At 45.4% G+C, this 13,250-nt stretch overlaps 1 protein-coding gene across 3 annotated transcripts in view; it reads left to right on the plus strand.

Annotated features, from left to right (window-relative positions):
- The window catches only part of LOC115082692, a 294,549-nt gene that overhangs the window by 108,306 nt on the left and 172,993 nt on the right, over positions 1–13,250 (plus strand). For all 3 annotated transcript variants that reach the window (XM_029586885.1, XM_029586886.1, XM_029586887.1), the window contains exons 7-8: positions 6,702–6,826; positions 8,911–8,999. In XM_029586885.1, coding sequence (XP_029442745.1) covers positions 6,702–6,826; positions 8,911–8,999 — 214 coding nt within the window. The remainder of the gene's footprint in view (positions 1–6,701; positions 6,827–8,910; positions 9,000–13,250) is intronic.

Raw genomic sequence — 13,250 nt, forward strand, 5'->3', positions numbered from 1 at the left:
AGACCTTGTTGGTTGTTTTCTGTATATAGATCTACTTTTCTTCATTCCCCCTGCCGTTGAAGCAGAGAGTTATGCTGGATATGCATTGAAAGTGAAGTACCAGGCTTATTTGGTTTGGGGTAGTAACCGCCGCAACAAGCAAGCTACTCCCTGCTTTTTTTGTGAATGCAAATCTTTTTCCACGTTTCCTCTTGCCGTTGAAGCTTAGAGCAATGTTGGAGTCGCATTAACCGTGTGTATGTTTATTGAATAAGGGTATTATTTCTAGGCAGTAGCCGTCATTCCTGCGAGCTACCCACTCTTCATTCACGTCCTCTAGACTTTATGGATCCACAGTGTTTATCCCATGCCCCTTTGAAGTCCTTCACAGATCTGGTCTTCACCACTTCTTCCGGAAGGGCATTCCAGGCATCCACCACCCTCTCCGTGAAGAAATACTTCCTTACATTGGTTCTGAATCTTCCTCTCTGGAGCTTCAAATTGTGACCCCTGGTTCTGCTGATTTTTTTCTGACGGAAAAGGTTTGTCGCTGTTTTTGGATCATTATAACCTTTCAAGTATCTGAAAGTCTGTATCATGTCACCTCTGCTCCTCCTTTCCTCCAGGGTGTACATATTTAGATTCTTCAATCTCTCCTCATAAGTCATTCAATGAAGACCATTCACCCTTTTGGTCGCCCTTCTCTGGACCACCTCCATCTTGTCTCTGTCTCTTCGGAGATATGGTCTCCAGAACTGAACACAGTACTCCAGGTGAGGCCTCACCAAGGACCTGTACAAGGGGATTTATTTATTTTATTTATTTATTTATAACTTTTTTATACCGAAGTTCAAGTGAAAGAGTTACTTATCATTCCGGTTTACATTACAACAAGTAGAAGATAATGACAACAGTGTCTTACAATGAACAAGGAGATGAACAACTTGGAGAACATAACTAGGCAAAGAACAATGTGTGTGCTTACAACAAATTGGAGATAAAGGGATAATCACTTCCCTTTTCTTACTCGATATCCCTCTCTCTATGCAGCCCAGCATTCTTCTGGCTTTAGCTATCGCCTTGTCACATTGTTTCGCCGACTTCAGATCATTAGACACTATCACCCCAAGGTCTCTCTCCTGCTCCGTGCACATCAGCCTTTCTCCCCCCATCGAATACAGTTCATTCGGATTTCCATTCCCCATATGCAGTGTCCCTCTGTGACACTCTGCTTGGCTATTAGCGCTAGTGGGACAGGGACTTCCACGGTTAATGGTGCCGCCAGAGCCCCTGTAGGTTCAGGTCCTTTACTTTCCTCAGTACCTTCGCGCAGTAATACCCCATCGCTACCGTCGGTACCCCCTTCAGGCCATCCTGCAGTTTCAGATGCCACAGGTACCCCTCCCCCTATGGTACCCTGATGCCATCCTCCCTACATCATTCTATCAGTGCCATTTATGTTTATACATGGCACTGATTTATTTCCTTAGCTTTTATCGGTGCTAGCGTTGCCAGAATGGATGCCATCGACGAACACTTTGTCTCGTCGCTTCCATCCATAATCGGGTCGATGCCACTGCTACCCGGGGCACTTCCATCGCTGTTGGGGGTCAATTCTATCGATGCCATCCTTCTATTATGGATGTCATTGATACCAGGCTGTTTTTCCATCGATAGCCATCGAAACCAGGCTGTTTTCCATCGATGCCAGGCTGTTTTCCATGCATGGTGTCGATGCCAGGTTGTTTCCATCAATGCCAGGCTGTTTTCCATGCATGGCATCGATGCCAGGCTGTTTCCATCGATGCCAGGCTGTTTTCCATGCATGGCATCGATGCCAGGCTGTTTCCATCAATGCCAGTCTGTTTTCCATGCATGGTATCGATGCCAGGCTGTTTTCCATCGATGCCAGGCTGTTTTCCATGCATGGCATCGATGCCAGGCTGTTTCCATGCATGGCATCGTTGCCAGGCTGTTTTCCATCAATGCCAGGCTGTTTTCCATGCATGGCATCGATGCCAGGCTGTTTCCATGCATGGCATCGTTGCCAGGCTGTTTTCCATCGATGCCAGACTGTTTTCCATGCATGGCATGAATGCCAGCCTGTTTCCATCGATGCCAGGCTGTTTTCCATGCATGGCATCGATGCCAGGCTGTTTTCCAGGAACAACGAGGGTTGCAGTGCAAATTGCATGAAGCACTGATTAAGGAAGCCACGACAGGAGCGTGGATCCTCATTGTATCAAGGAGGTGCAGGAAGTGCCAACGATGCTTTGGGAAGCATAGAGGCTGATAGGCCCACAGGATTGGCCAAAGCTGTATCTTGTAGCTGGGAACGAAGCTCTTCCACTGAAGAAGCCAAAGATTTCAAAGCTTGATGATGTTTTTTGACTGAAGCGGCCAAACACGGTAGGGCCCTGGAGGTGGGAGACTCCGCCGAATCCATGGCCTTGGCAATCTATTGCATTCGTTGGAGGACCCTTGTCTTGGAGCAGTAAAGAATGGCTCCCTGGTAGGGATTAGGAAGTACCTGCCCCCAGGGGGCGGAGCACTGGAGAAGACAGAGGCTAGGATGAGCTTCACAACTGAAAGCCTGCGGTCCCGCCGGGTGGAGCCCATAGGGATCCGGGCCCCATGGACTTAGGTGGGCTTCGCAGGGTCTCCTGGAGAGATGGTAGACAGACGTACCCATAGACAGGAGAGGAGTGCGATCGGGTTCGAGTTTGGAGGTCAGATGGAGCAAGGAAGACCAGAACAGCATAGGCAATGACAAGGCAAGGGACAGAGCCAGAATCAGGAGACGTAGTCAATCAGGCAGAGGTCAGAATCCGAGGATCAGTCTGAGGAGTGGTCAACAATGCAGAGGTCGGGTTCTGGAGGTCAGATGATGTCACAGGCAGGCTGAGGTCAGAAGGCAGGTAGCAGGCAGAGGGGTCAAGGATCAGGCCGAAGTCAGTACCAGAAAGACAGTCCAAAGGTACTACCTGGGAAGACGACAGACGAACACAGGAACAGAAGGATGCAGGTACAAGGCTGAAACAGAAGGATCCTGGAATGAGACTGGAACAAGACTGGAACGAAACTGGAACAATGCTTAGCACAAGTGACAATCTAGCAAAGAAACCGACCCGATTGCCAAGGCAAGGAAGTGCAGGGAGGAACTTCCTTAAGTATTTCCTTCAATCAGGGCACACCACGGAGCTAGGACCCGCCCCTGGCCCTACAAGAGGCCGGGCAGTTCGCGCGCAAGCACATAAGGGCATGGCCAATGCCACGGAGGACGCTGAACTCCGGCATGAGGCCTGGTGCGCAGTGGAAGGCCCAGTGACCGCCACTGCAGGATGCCAAGGCCTGGAAGAGCTTGTAGCTACCGCTAGGGAGGTGTTGCGTTCGTGCCTTTCTACCTTGGGAGCGACTCCCTTCGGCTCTGACGGACAGATGCAGCTGCAGCTTCTCCCTGCCTCTTGGTCCCGGTGTCCCCGGGCTGGCTTGACGCTATGGATCCGCCATGTTCCTGATGATGTAAGGGCACGCGCGCACGCTCCAGACTTGTACCAGCAAGGATGCGAACCTCGGGGGCGTCTCCCGTAATTACGTCATCCATTTCCACTTTAAAAGGTCTTTGTTTGCTAACCTCTAACGAGTTAGCAAGGAACTCCAACAGGACTTGCTTCGACAGTCCACGATACTTGCAACAACGATCCGAGTCAGCGAGGGGAATCCTTCTCCACTACTCGGCCTTTTCAAACTTACCAGAAGTACCTGCTCCATGGGGGCTCCGCTCTCTCTTCTTGATTTCAGATTGCCAAGACGGGATCCGGTGCTTGAACCTCGAGGGCCTACGTCCCTGAATACTCGGAAGACTCCTCATTGCCTGAAAGCGATCGCAGAAGTGAACACAGTGAGTATATTGTAGATAGGAATCAGTACTCGCTCCAAGAGGGCCTACATTCCCATAGCTCTGAAGACTCCCTTCCGTCCAAGACGTTATCGCAGGTACAGAGATCGAGAGTTATATTGGCAAGGTTGCAAATAGGAACCGGTTCTCGCTCCACAAGGGCCCATGTTCCTAGAATCCTTTACAGATTCTCTTCTACTCTAGAAGCCATTTCATATACAGCTATTGTGAGTTCTTATTACAGACTGTTATAGGAACCAGTGCTCTCCTACGGCTCCTGTCCTGAATATACTGAAAACTCTCTGTAGCATAGAGACCATTGCAGACATCTACTATTGTGAGTGTACCATCTTGTATCCAGTATACCCTGTCTACTCACTACTTCTAGTCTCTCTCTACAGCTCAGTGACCCAGAGATTATATTCCAGTATCAGAAGGACTTCAGTCATGCCGGACACTACTGCCACCCCTGATGGTCCAGCTTCCAGTCTAATAAAGAACTATTTGTGTTTATTTCATATTCTAGCCTAGCCGGTGGTTCCTCTCAGGATCTCCTCCTGGGGGCGCTGTCATCTGCCATCGGCCCAGGGATTCACCATTTCCTCCAAGTGGTCATTCCTTACACTACTATCACTCTATGGGAGCCAACCACTACCAACCACTAACACCGCTTACGGAAGTATTATATAGATAGCTACCTTCTCTTTCTATGGGACTTGCCAGCAGCCTATATATATCAGATTGCTAATTCCTCCCCCTTTCAGGAGAAAAGCAGAATAGATTGCTAACTCCGCCCTCCTGGTGGGGTGAGTGATAACAGATTGCTAACTCCTCCCCTCTGGAGGAGGAGAGCGTAACAGGAGGCCGACCTGGGACCTGCAGAGGAGCCAGAGAGGTGAGCAGGCCCTTGCACAGGCCGGACGCGGACAGGGTGCGCAACACTGGGATTTGAACACTGGTTTCTCTGGGTCATAGCCCACTGCTAGCTACTCCTGCACTGCAAGTTGCTTAATTTGTTCAACATATGACATTTAATTCTAAGATTATTAAATTTTCCCCATTTTGTGGGTGAGCAACCTCAAGTAACTTTGAGGAAATACTTGACAGAAATTGTATGTGTTTCCTTAGATAAGGACCCTGTAATTAATAAGTTGGTTTCTTATTTTCATTGTGCTTTTGGCCAGGAAGTGGCTGCTTATCCCTCTATAGATTTAGAAAATTTGTCTGCTAAGTTGGCATCTTCTTCTCAAGAAATTATTGAAAGAGAAACATTACTGGTTTCTTTTATTAATTAATATATTATGAGATGTTATTTAAAACATATGAATGGTTCTTATTTCGGTCAAGTAGTCTGGGTGTTTCCTGATATATATAACTGAAGAAAGAAGAAAATACTTTTTGGCTCTTTACCAGGAAGTCAGGGCTCTTGGAGCCTCCTTCCTATTGAGGTATCCCTGCAAATGCGTAATGAAGTATAAAGCAGACTGTTATATCTTTTTTATACCATAACAGCTTCCCGTTTTTCTACATTCTAGGAATCTATTGGACTTTCCTTGAATTAGATTGCGTGTCTAAAAGCTGTACATTGTAACGCTGCAGGTTTATTCATGTAATTGCTGTTTCTAGTAAGATATTTATTTTCGATCTTTTTTTCTGCTTCTTCCCCATAATTACTGTGGTCTTTAAGTTAAGATCTGAGATGTTATAGGCAAACATGATGTTATAGGTAAACATTATTGTTAGTTTCTTCATGGTCTGGTATTATTACCATTATGTTTTCTTTTTTGTGTGAATTGATTGTTTGCTGGGCACAGATCATTCTTTGTATTTGTTAAAATGCAATAAATATGAATTTTAAAAAAATTACAGCAAAAATAGAGCTGTAGGCAAACTTGGCAAAAGTTTTCACTTCCAGTAAAATTTTCACAAAATGTTTAGCTCTTTTGAAACTTCTCCAAATTGTGCAAAACTTGCCTAAGTTTCATCAAAGCAAATTTTAAACATTCACACATCCCTATATGGCATATGGCAGCATATAGGGAAAATGGACAGGCTGGATAGGCCTTGTGGACTTTACCTGCCTTCATATTACTACTTCTAATGCTTATGCTGCAAGACATATGCAACACTGTACAGATACATATAAAAGGCACATTCTGTATAATTAGGAAAGATGATTGGAAATGTAATGCTCAATGCTTTCATTTTTATCATGGCACACTCCTTGCCCCACTTTTATATTGTTTGTGCCTTTGTGAGATCTGGGATGGCTGTAGAATTCTCTTCCCTCTGAGGTTGAAACTTAAAGGTCAGTGAAAAAAAAACAGAATGGGTTGGCATGTGCACTTAAAGAGTGCTGTGATGGACTAGAGAGGAACTTTTAAAGTCAGTCAGTAAAAAATTAACAACGGTGCGCGTAAATCCCGGGGTTTACACGCATGGCCAGGCCTTATGTGCACTGGGCCAATTTTCAAACGGGACTGGCCACTCACGTAAACCCCGGGACGCAAGTAAGTGCCGGGGCCTGAAAAGGGGGCGGAGCACGCAAGTTACTTCAGGTCGGGCCCTGAAATAACTTGCAAAATAAAAGGTAAAAAAAAAAAGGGCTTTAGAGGGTAGGGAGGGTAGGGGATGGGGAAGTTCCCTCCCAGTCCACTTAATTGGAGCGGACTGGGAGGGAACTGGGGAAGGCCCCAATGCGTCCCCGTGCGAAAGTTGACAAAGTCAACCTTCCCTTGTGCGCGTCGCCCCCGATTTTATATAATTGAGAACAAATGAGTTACTTTTTCTACATTTCTTTCACATGTATGGTTTGGTGTCACAGAATTCATAAAGCAGCTACAAAGGACTCAGGAATTATAAAAGAGCTTGAAGACATATTCCACAGACTAGAGGAAAGAAACCACAATGTGGAAACGAATAAGCTGACTCATTACCTGAACCTGTATGGTAGGTATGGCCTTTCATCTGTTGTTTTGCGGAAGAACTTGTCACTTTTGGAAGCCAGTGGTTGGTGAACAGGAATTGAAAGGAAATGTATGCTTTCATATATAACCACGGCCAGCGCGTCCATTAGGCGAACTTCGGCAGTTGCTTAGGGCGCCGAGCCATAGGGAGTGCCGAAGAGCAGCCTCGTGGTGCCGCAAGCGGGGCCTATCCTCCTCGCGGCAAACAGAAATAGAGAGTGTGTGCTTCTCAGGGCCGCGAGCTGCTCGCGACCCTGAGAAGCACATACTGTTGCGCCCCTCCCCCACCTGTTTCGCCCCCTACCTGTTTCGCGCCGACTGTTTTTATTTCTCTTTGCCGTGAGCGGGATAGGCCCCGCTTGTGGCACCACGTGGTTGCTCTTTGGCGCCCCCTACAGCTCAGCACCAAAACAGGTGTGGGGGGGGGGCACGACATGGTGTGCTTCTCAAGGCCGCGAGCTGCTTGCAGCCCTGAGAAGCATACAGTCGGCGCTGAAACAGGTAGGAGGGATGCGACCAGGGGGGGCAGGCCGGCAGCATAAGGGTCGCCTAGGGCGCCCAATACCCTTGCACCGGCCCTGTATATAACACATTGGACTCTTTATATCTGAAGAAATTGATAGACCCATCATTGATGCAACCTGGAAAAAAAGGGATTTATGTATTTAGTGCTTGTAAGAAAAAACTTTTATAAATCAAGTTGAAGCAGTCTGCAATATCTCATTAATCTCATCTTTGTGTACCTCATCACTCCAAAATACTTCAAATCTTCACTGATGTGTACTGGGCTGTTGCACCTTTGACTGTGCATGTAAAACTGCCCCCCAAAACCACCAGATCCTCACCCCGAGTTACTAGCTGCCCCTCTTACAGTGATATAAATAATTTACTTATACGAGAGCCCCATAGAGTCTCTTTCTCAGTAAATTTAATGTGTTGTGGTATCTTGAAAATTTCCATGCCCTCCCCCCCTTTTCTTTTTTAATCACAGGCACTATATTTATAGGAAAATGATAAATCTAGGTCTTACTTAGCTGGCTATGTCTGAATGTCTACCTCTACCTATCATCACTGTAAAATGTGTTCTGGCTTCCTTCCCCCTGCCCATACATCATCTTGTCCAGTCACGCTCTCGGATGCAAGTTCTCCCTTTTTTCACAGCATTATTTTTGGTCCCCTTCCCTATAATTTCCCTCTAATTTCTTTCCCTCAATGCAGCCAACACCCAAAAAAAACATTTTTCTTGATAGTCTGACAGATATTTTACTGGCAACTCAAGTCCATAAACCGTTCTTAGCCAGGTAGACTGGAGAAACCATCACTTATTCATGGGGGTGAACAACAAGAACTAGATCTTTTTGGGATCCACCATCAGGTATTGTGACTGGAATTGGCCACTGTTAGAGAAAGGATGCAGAGTTTAATGGACCAAATATATTCCTAAGCATCAGGCCAATAAGGTCTATAGGTGTGCATTCGTTTTGAAACAACTTGAAGAACACAGTGAAAACCTGTTTCATTATGTGCATTTCAAAATGAAGTGAACCCAACAAAATTCATTGGGTTTTCCTTTTCCACCCCCCAGCAGCATTGCAATATAATATGAATCTGTCGGGGGGGGGGGGGGGGGGATGTGGAAATTGGATCCAGTGTGGTAGGAGCAGTGGTAGATCATTTCTGCCCCATTTTGATTTCTATGACCCCATAGATGGGATAAGATGGATACTGAGAGGATGGGGGATAGAAGGTTTAGAGGAAGAATAATTTTTCTATTGCAGAGGTGCTCAGTCTGGGAACATTTGGTAGAGTGAGGGGAACCTGGCCTCTTCCTTTCTTTTCCTTTTCTATTTTTTTCTCTTTAGTGTTTGTTTTGTTTTGATTAAACAAAACAAAATGATATAAACATGAAATGAAAAATGAATTAAAAAAAAACAAATGAAATGAAAAAATTAAAATGTCAATAAAGGTGTTCATTATGTCGCCTAATCCATTCTGTTTTCCTCTTCTATTTCTGCCTTAACCTTCTCCTCTGGTTCTCTTTCTCTGTGTTTTTTCCTCATTTATTAGGTGGAAACCAACAGGATATTGCTGAAATCTTTCTGTTAATTATTAACAAGCTGGATGAAGAGGTTCTTGCACAAACAGGCTTTAAGAAGGTATGCCTTCTCTTTCTATGGGAACAAGTAACACAGTTGGGATCTGCTTTCCAGTAATAGACAGGACTGTGTTCTCTATGACAAATTTTTCATGCCTAAGTTAAACCTATGTTAATAAAAAATATGTGGCACACCAACTTCCATGGAGTAGATACTGTGGACATGAAGAGGAACTTATAGGGCCAAAAGAAGTGCTAGGGAAGCAATGACAGCCCCACCAGTCTCTCTTAAAAATTTTAGAACAAAGGGAGAGAGGATGTGGAGACATTATGAACCTGTCATGATGCACCAACTCCTGCAAGAAAAGGGAGAAGTCAGCATGGTGAGGTAGCTAGCTTAGTTACCTTGGCTGCCACATCTGATGCTTAATCCCAGGCTGATGTCTTGGCCTTGCGAAGGCCTAGGCCGCAAGTAGGTCACCACAACCTCGGCCTATGCCCTATGCAAGGCCCAGGCTTTAAGGCCAGGACCTGATGCCTAGGCCTCGGTCAGGGCCTAGGCCCAGACCTGAAGCTGTGGCCTGGTTCGGAGACCAGATCCTGATGCCAGAGTCTTGGCCTGGACCAGGCCTGATGCCGGGAGCTGGCCCAACTTAAGACCTAGGCCTGACAGATCGATTTTCTTTTCAAATCAAAATGTGAAAACAAATTAAATTTTATCAGATTTTCAATCGTTTTGCTTTGATATTGAAATGAAATTGAAATAGGAAATTTTGCCTAATTTTCTATTTTGTTTCTCCCGAATGCTTATCCCTATGTATGATTACACATATTCTCAGAAAGGAGTTCCTATCAGTTTAAGAATCACTGCTGGTATCTCCTGTTGCTGCAAGGTGCTGGCTTGATTCTCAGCATCCGAAAGTGATGATTTTTCCATGACACACCTGATCAGATCTGAAGACACACCAGTATGCCATGGCACACTGGTTGGGAAACACTGCACTATGATCACATTGATCTCAGTAGCGGAATCAGTCCATTGTAGGTTTATAAGTTTACATTTTGTACTGAATTTAGATTTCTTTTAATTATAAAATACAGATAAGTTCATATCCAATCATCCTATAGAAAAAGGTTAGAGGGGTTACAATCCTGCATTGGGCAAAAACTGAAATTTAGAAATGTATCTTCTGCTGTATTTTCATAGATGATCTGTTATTGTACCTTTTTGAATCTTATAAAATTAAAGCAATACAACAAAAATATTTCATACCTTACAACACATCCATGATCTCTCTCTGACTTCATGCCACAATTCTTGTTTCTTACTTTTCCACCCTGCAAATTTGTTGCGAGCGCGGAGGTGCGGTTGCTTGCTCAGAGAGATTGTGAGCCCTTGGGTCAAGGAGTGGCTAGGGAGGAGCCCCAAGACACACACCGTGGGAGGTGAGAGTGTTCAGGCATGGGCTGGAGCAAGATCAAGACCTAGAACATCAGGAACTGAAACAAAGCAGGCTCAGCCCTCCACTGCACCTGCATGCGTCGGTGAGACCCAGCCTTCAAGAAAGAAAATTGATGCGGGCAACGAAGTAAAAGTTATGCGGCATATAGCACCGAATGCCTAATTTTATAAATCCTTACCAAATTATTTCAACATTTTTTTTAACTGCAGGCAACCTTCAGGACATATTGCTATGATACACCTAAGCCCCCTAATAAACGCCTTATTGTTACCGAATACTATTGGCGCCACCTATGTAATGTATGACCCATATTTTTTACTGGTGCCCTATTGTAAACCGTTGTGATGGTGAATAACTTAATGACGGTATATAAAAACTCTTAAATAAATAAATAAATAAACAATGCAATGCTGGTCTCAAGAGTAGCTCTCCGGCCACTCAGTAGCCCTTCTGGACCCGCCGCTTGGGAACGACGAGTGCATGAGGCCAGACCGAGGCTGAGGGCAGGAACAAGATGAGACATGGAACTCAGGAAACTTGGAAGACTCAGATGAGGATACGAGGAACTTGAAATACTCAGACGAGGATCCAGGATACTTGGAAGACTCAGGGTTCAGGCTCTAGTACAGGGTGAGTACTGCACCTCAGCGCACCCTACACAGTCGCCCATGGCTGGCTGTGGACTATGCTGAAAGTAAAGCAGACTTCAGGCGAGAAAGTGAAGACTTGGAACTGGAAACGTCGAAAATTCAGGAGAGGCCTGCACAGAGGCATGCCTGTGGCTGGTTACGGACCACTCTGAAGTGGAGCAGGTTCTGGCTAGAGTCTTAGGTATGGACAGAAGCAGGAACAAGATACTCCGAAGACCGGGAAAAGGATTCAAACTCAGACTCGGATTCAGGAACACACCTCTGCTTTAAAAACAAGGGCCTTCTGGAGATTTGTGCTGCAGACATGAAGACAGGCCTTGTGCCACGAAGCGTCCTACACAGCCCCCATGGGCTGGTCATGGACCACAATGGTGGCACGCCGGGAAAGGTGGACAAGCAGGAAACCTGGAAGCAGGACGAAGAACCGAAGACGAGGACATCAGGAGCAGGACTGGAACATGGAACATCAGGAACGCAGAACATGGAACACCAGGAACAGACAATGAGAGCTCTGACGAAGAATAGGACCAGGAACATCAGACGAAGGAGATCGGGAACATCTGGAATATCAAATGAAGAGCCATCTAGACACAAGAAGACCACAGAAGACTTTGACCAGTGAAGAGAAGCATGGACAACCATGAAGATCCAGTTCGAAGGCCCCGAGGAAGTGGAAGAGAGCCCTTTTATAGGGCTGGTGAATGAGCAGGCTGATGTCATCCGGTGAGGCCGCGGGCTTTTCCTGCTGCGGGCCCTTTAAATAAATGTGATGAGGCCCGGGAAAGCAGGACCCAGAAAACAGCAAGGTAGGCAATCAAACAACGCCAAGAGGATAACAACAAAGAATAGATGCCCAAGGGTCTTTTTCCAAATCTTTAATTGGTGGAGACGTATGTGATTAATTAAAAGTGCCCGACTCGTGCCGAGTTTCGCCACATTCCAGTGGCTGCCTCAGGGGCTATGAGTAAACAAACATAATAAACCATAAATACATTAAAAATCATAAAATAAGTAAAAAAATAAATTAATAAAATACATAGTCAATAAAGTTAAAATATAGTAAAAAGAACCTCACATAAATAATAAATAAATAATTAGAACATACATTAAAATATAAAAATCAATGTAACCTATAGAAAAAGACATACAGACTAATAACTGAATAAACACAACATACAGACTAATAACTGAGTAAAAAAAGCATGTGAGCAACATCAATCTAAAAACTATTGGGGTAGATTTTCTAAATTTGCGCGATCGCGTACTTTTGTTCGCGCACCAGGCGTGAACAAAAGTATGCTGGATTTTATAAGATACGCGCGTAGCGGTGCGTATCTTATAAAATCCGGGGTCGGCACGCGCAAGGGGGTGCACGTTTGTGCAACCTGCACACGCCGAGCCCAGAGCGCGCTGCCTGTTCCCTCAAAGGCTGCTCCGATTTCGGAGCGGCCTCGGAGGGAACTTTCCTTCGCCCTCCCCCCACCCCCTTACCTTTGTTTCATGATTTACGCCTGCTAAAAGCAGACGTAAATCTACGTGCGCCAGCGGGCTGCTGGCGCGCGATCACCCGACCCGGGGCTGGTCCGGAGGCCTCTACCACGCCCCCGGGCCGGCACCACACCCCCGGCCCCACCCCCACAACACCGTGTTATTTTAGACACGCCCATGACACGCCCCCGATATGCCCCTTTTAGAAAGCCCCAGGATTTACGCGCGCCGGCGGCCTATGCACGGATTTACACGCGCAGGGCATTTAAAATCCGCCCGATTGTTATTAGACAACAGGAGACCTATATGTATTTTAGGAAAGGTAAAATCATTACCTTAAGAGCACACTGAATAACTAATAACTATTAGTTAATTCCAAAAACATCCGCATTACAGATGTATCTGTGAAATCGAAAACAATTAATCAGATCCAAGATTAAAAAAGAAAAAACGGGGAAAAAAGGAAAAAGAAGAAAACTTGGAAAAAGGATAGATAAAGCACACCTTGAATAAATAATGTAGCGCTTAAGCTTCTCCCGGTTCCATTCTCAAATGGCGCCGCATACTGTGAAGGATTCAAAAAGGATCTTGGATCTGATTAATTGTTTTCGATTTCACAGATATGTCTGTAATGCGGATGTTTTTGGAATTAACTAATAGTTATTCAGTGTGCTCTTATTTAAGGTAATGATTTTACCTTTCCTAAAATAC

Source organism: Rhinatrema bivittatum, unplaced genomic scaffold, assembly GCF_901001135.1.
Source record: "Rhinatrema bivittatum unplaced genomic scaffold, aRhiBiv1.1, whole genome shotgun sequence".
NCBI lineage: Eukaryota > Metazoa > Chordata > Amphibia > Gymnophiona > Rhinatrematidae > Rhinatrema > Rhinatrema bivittatum.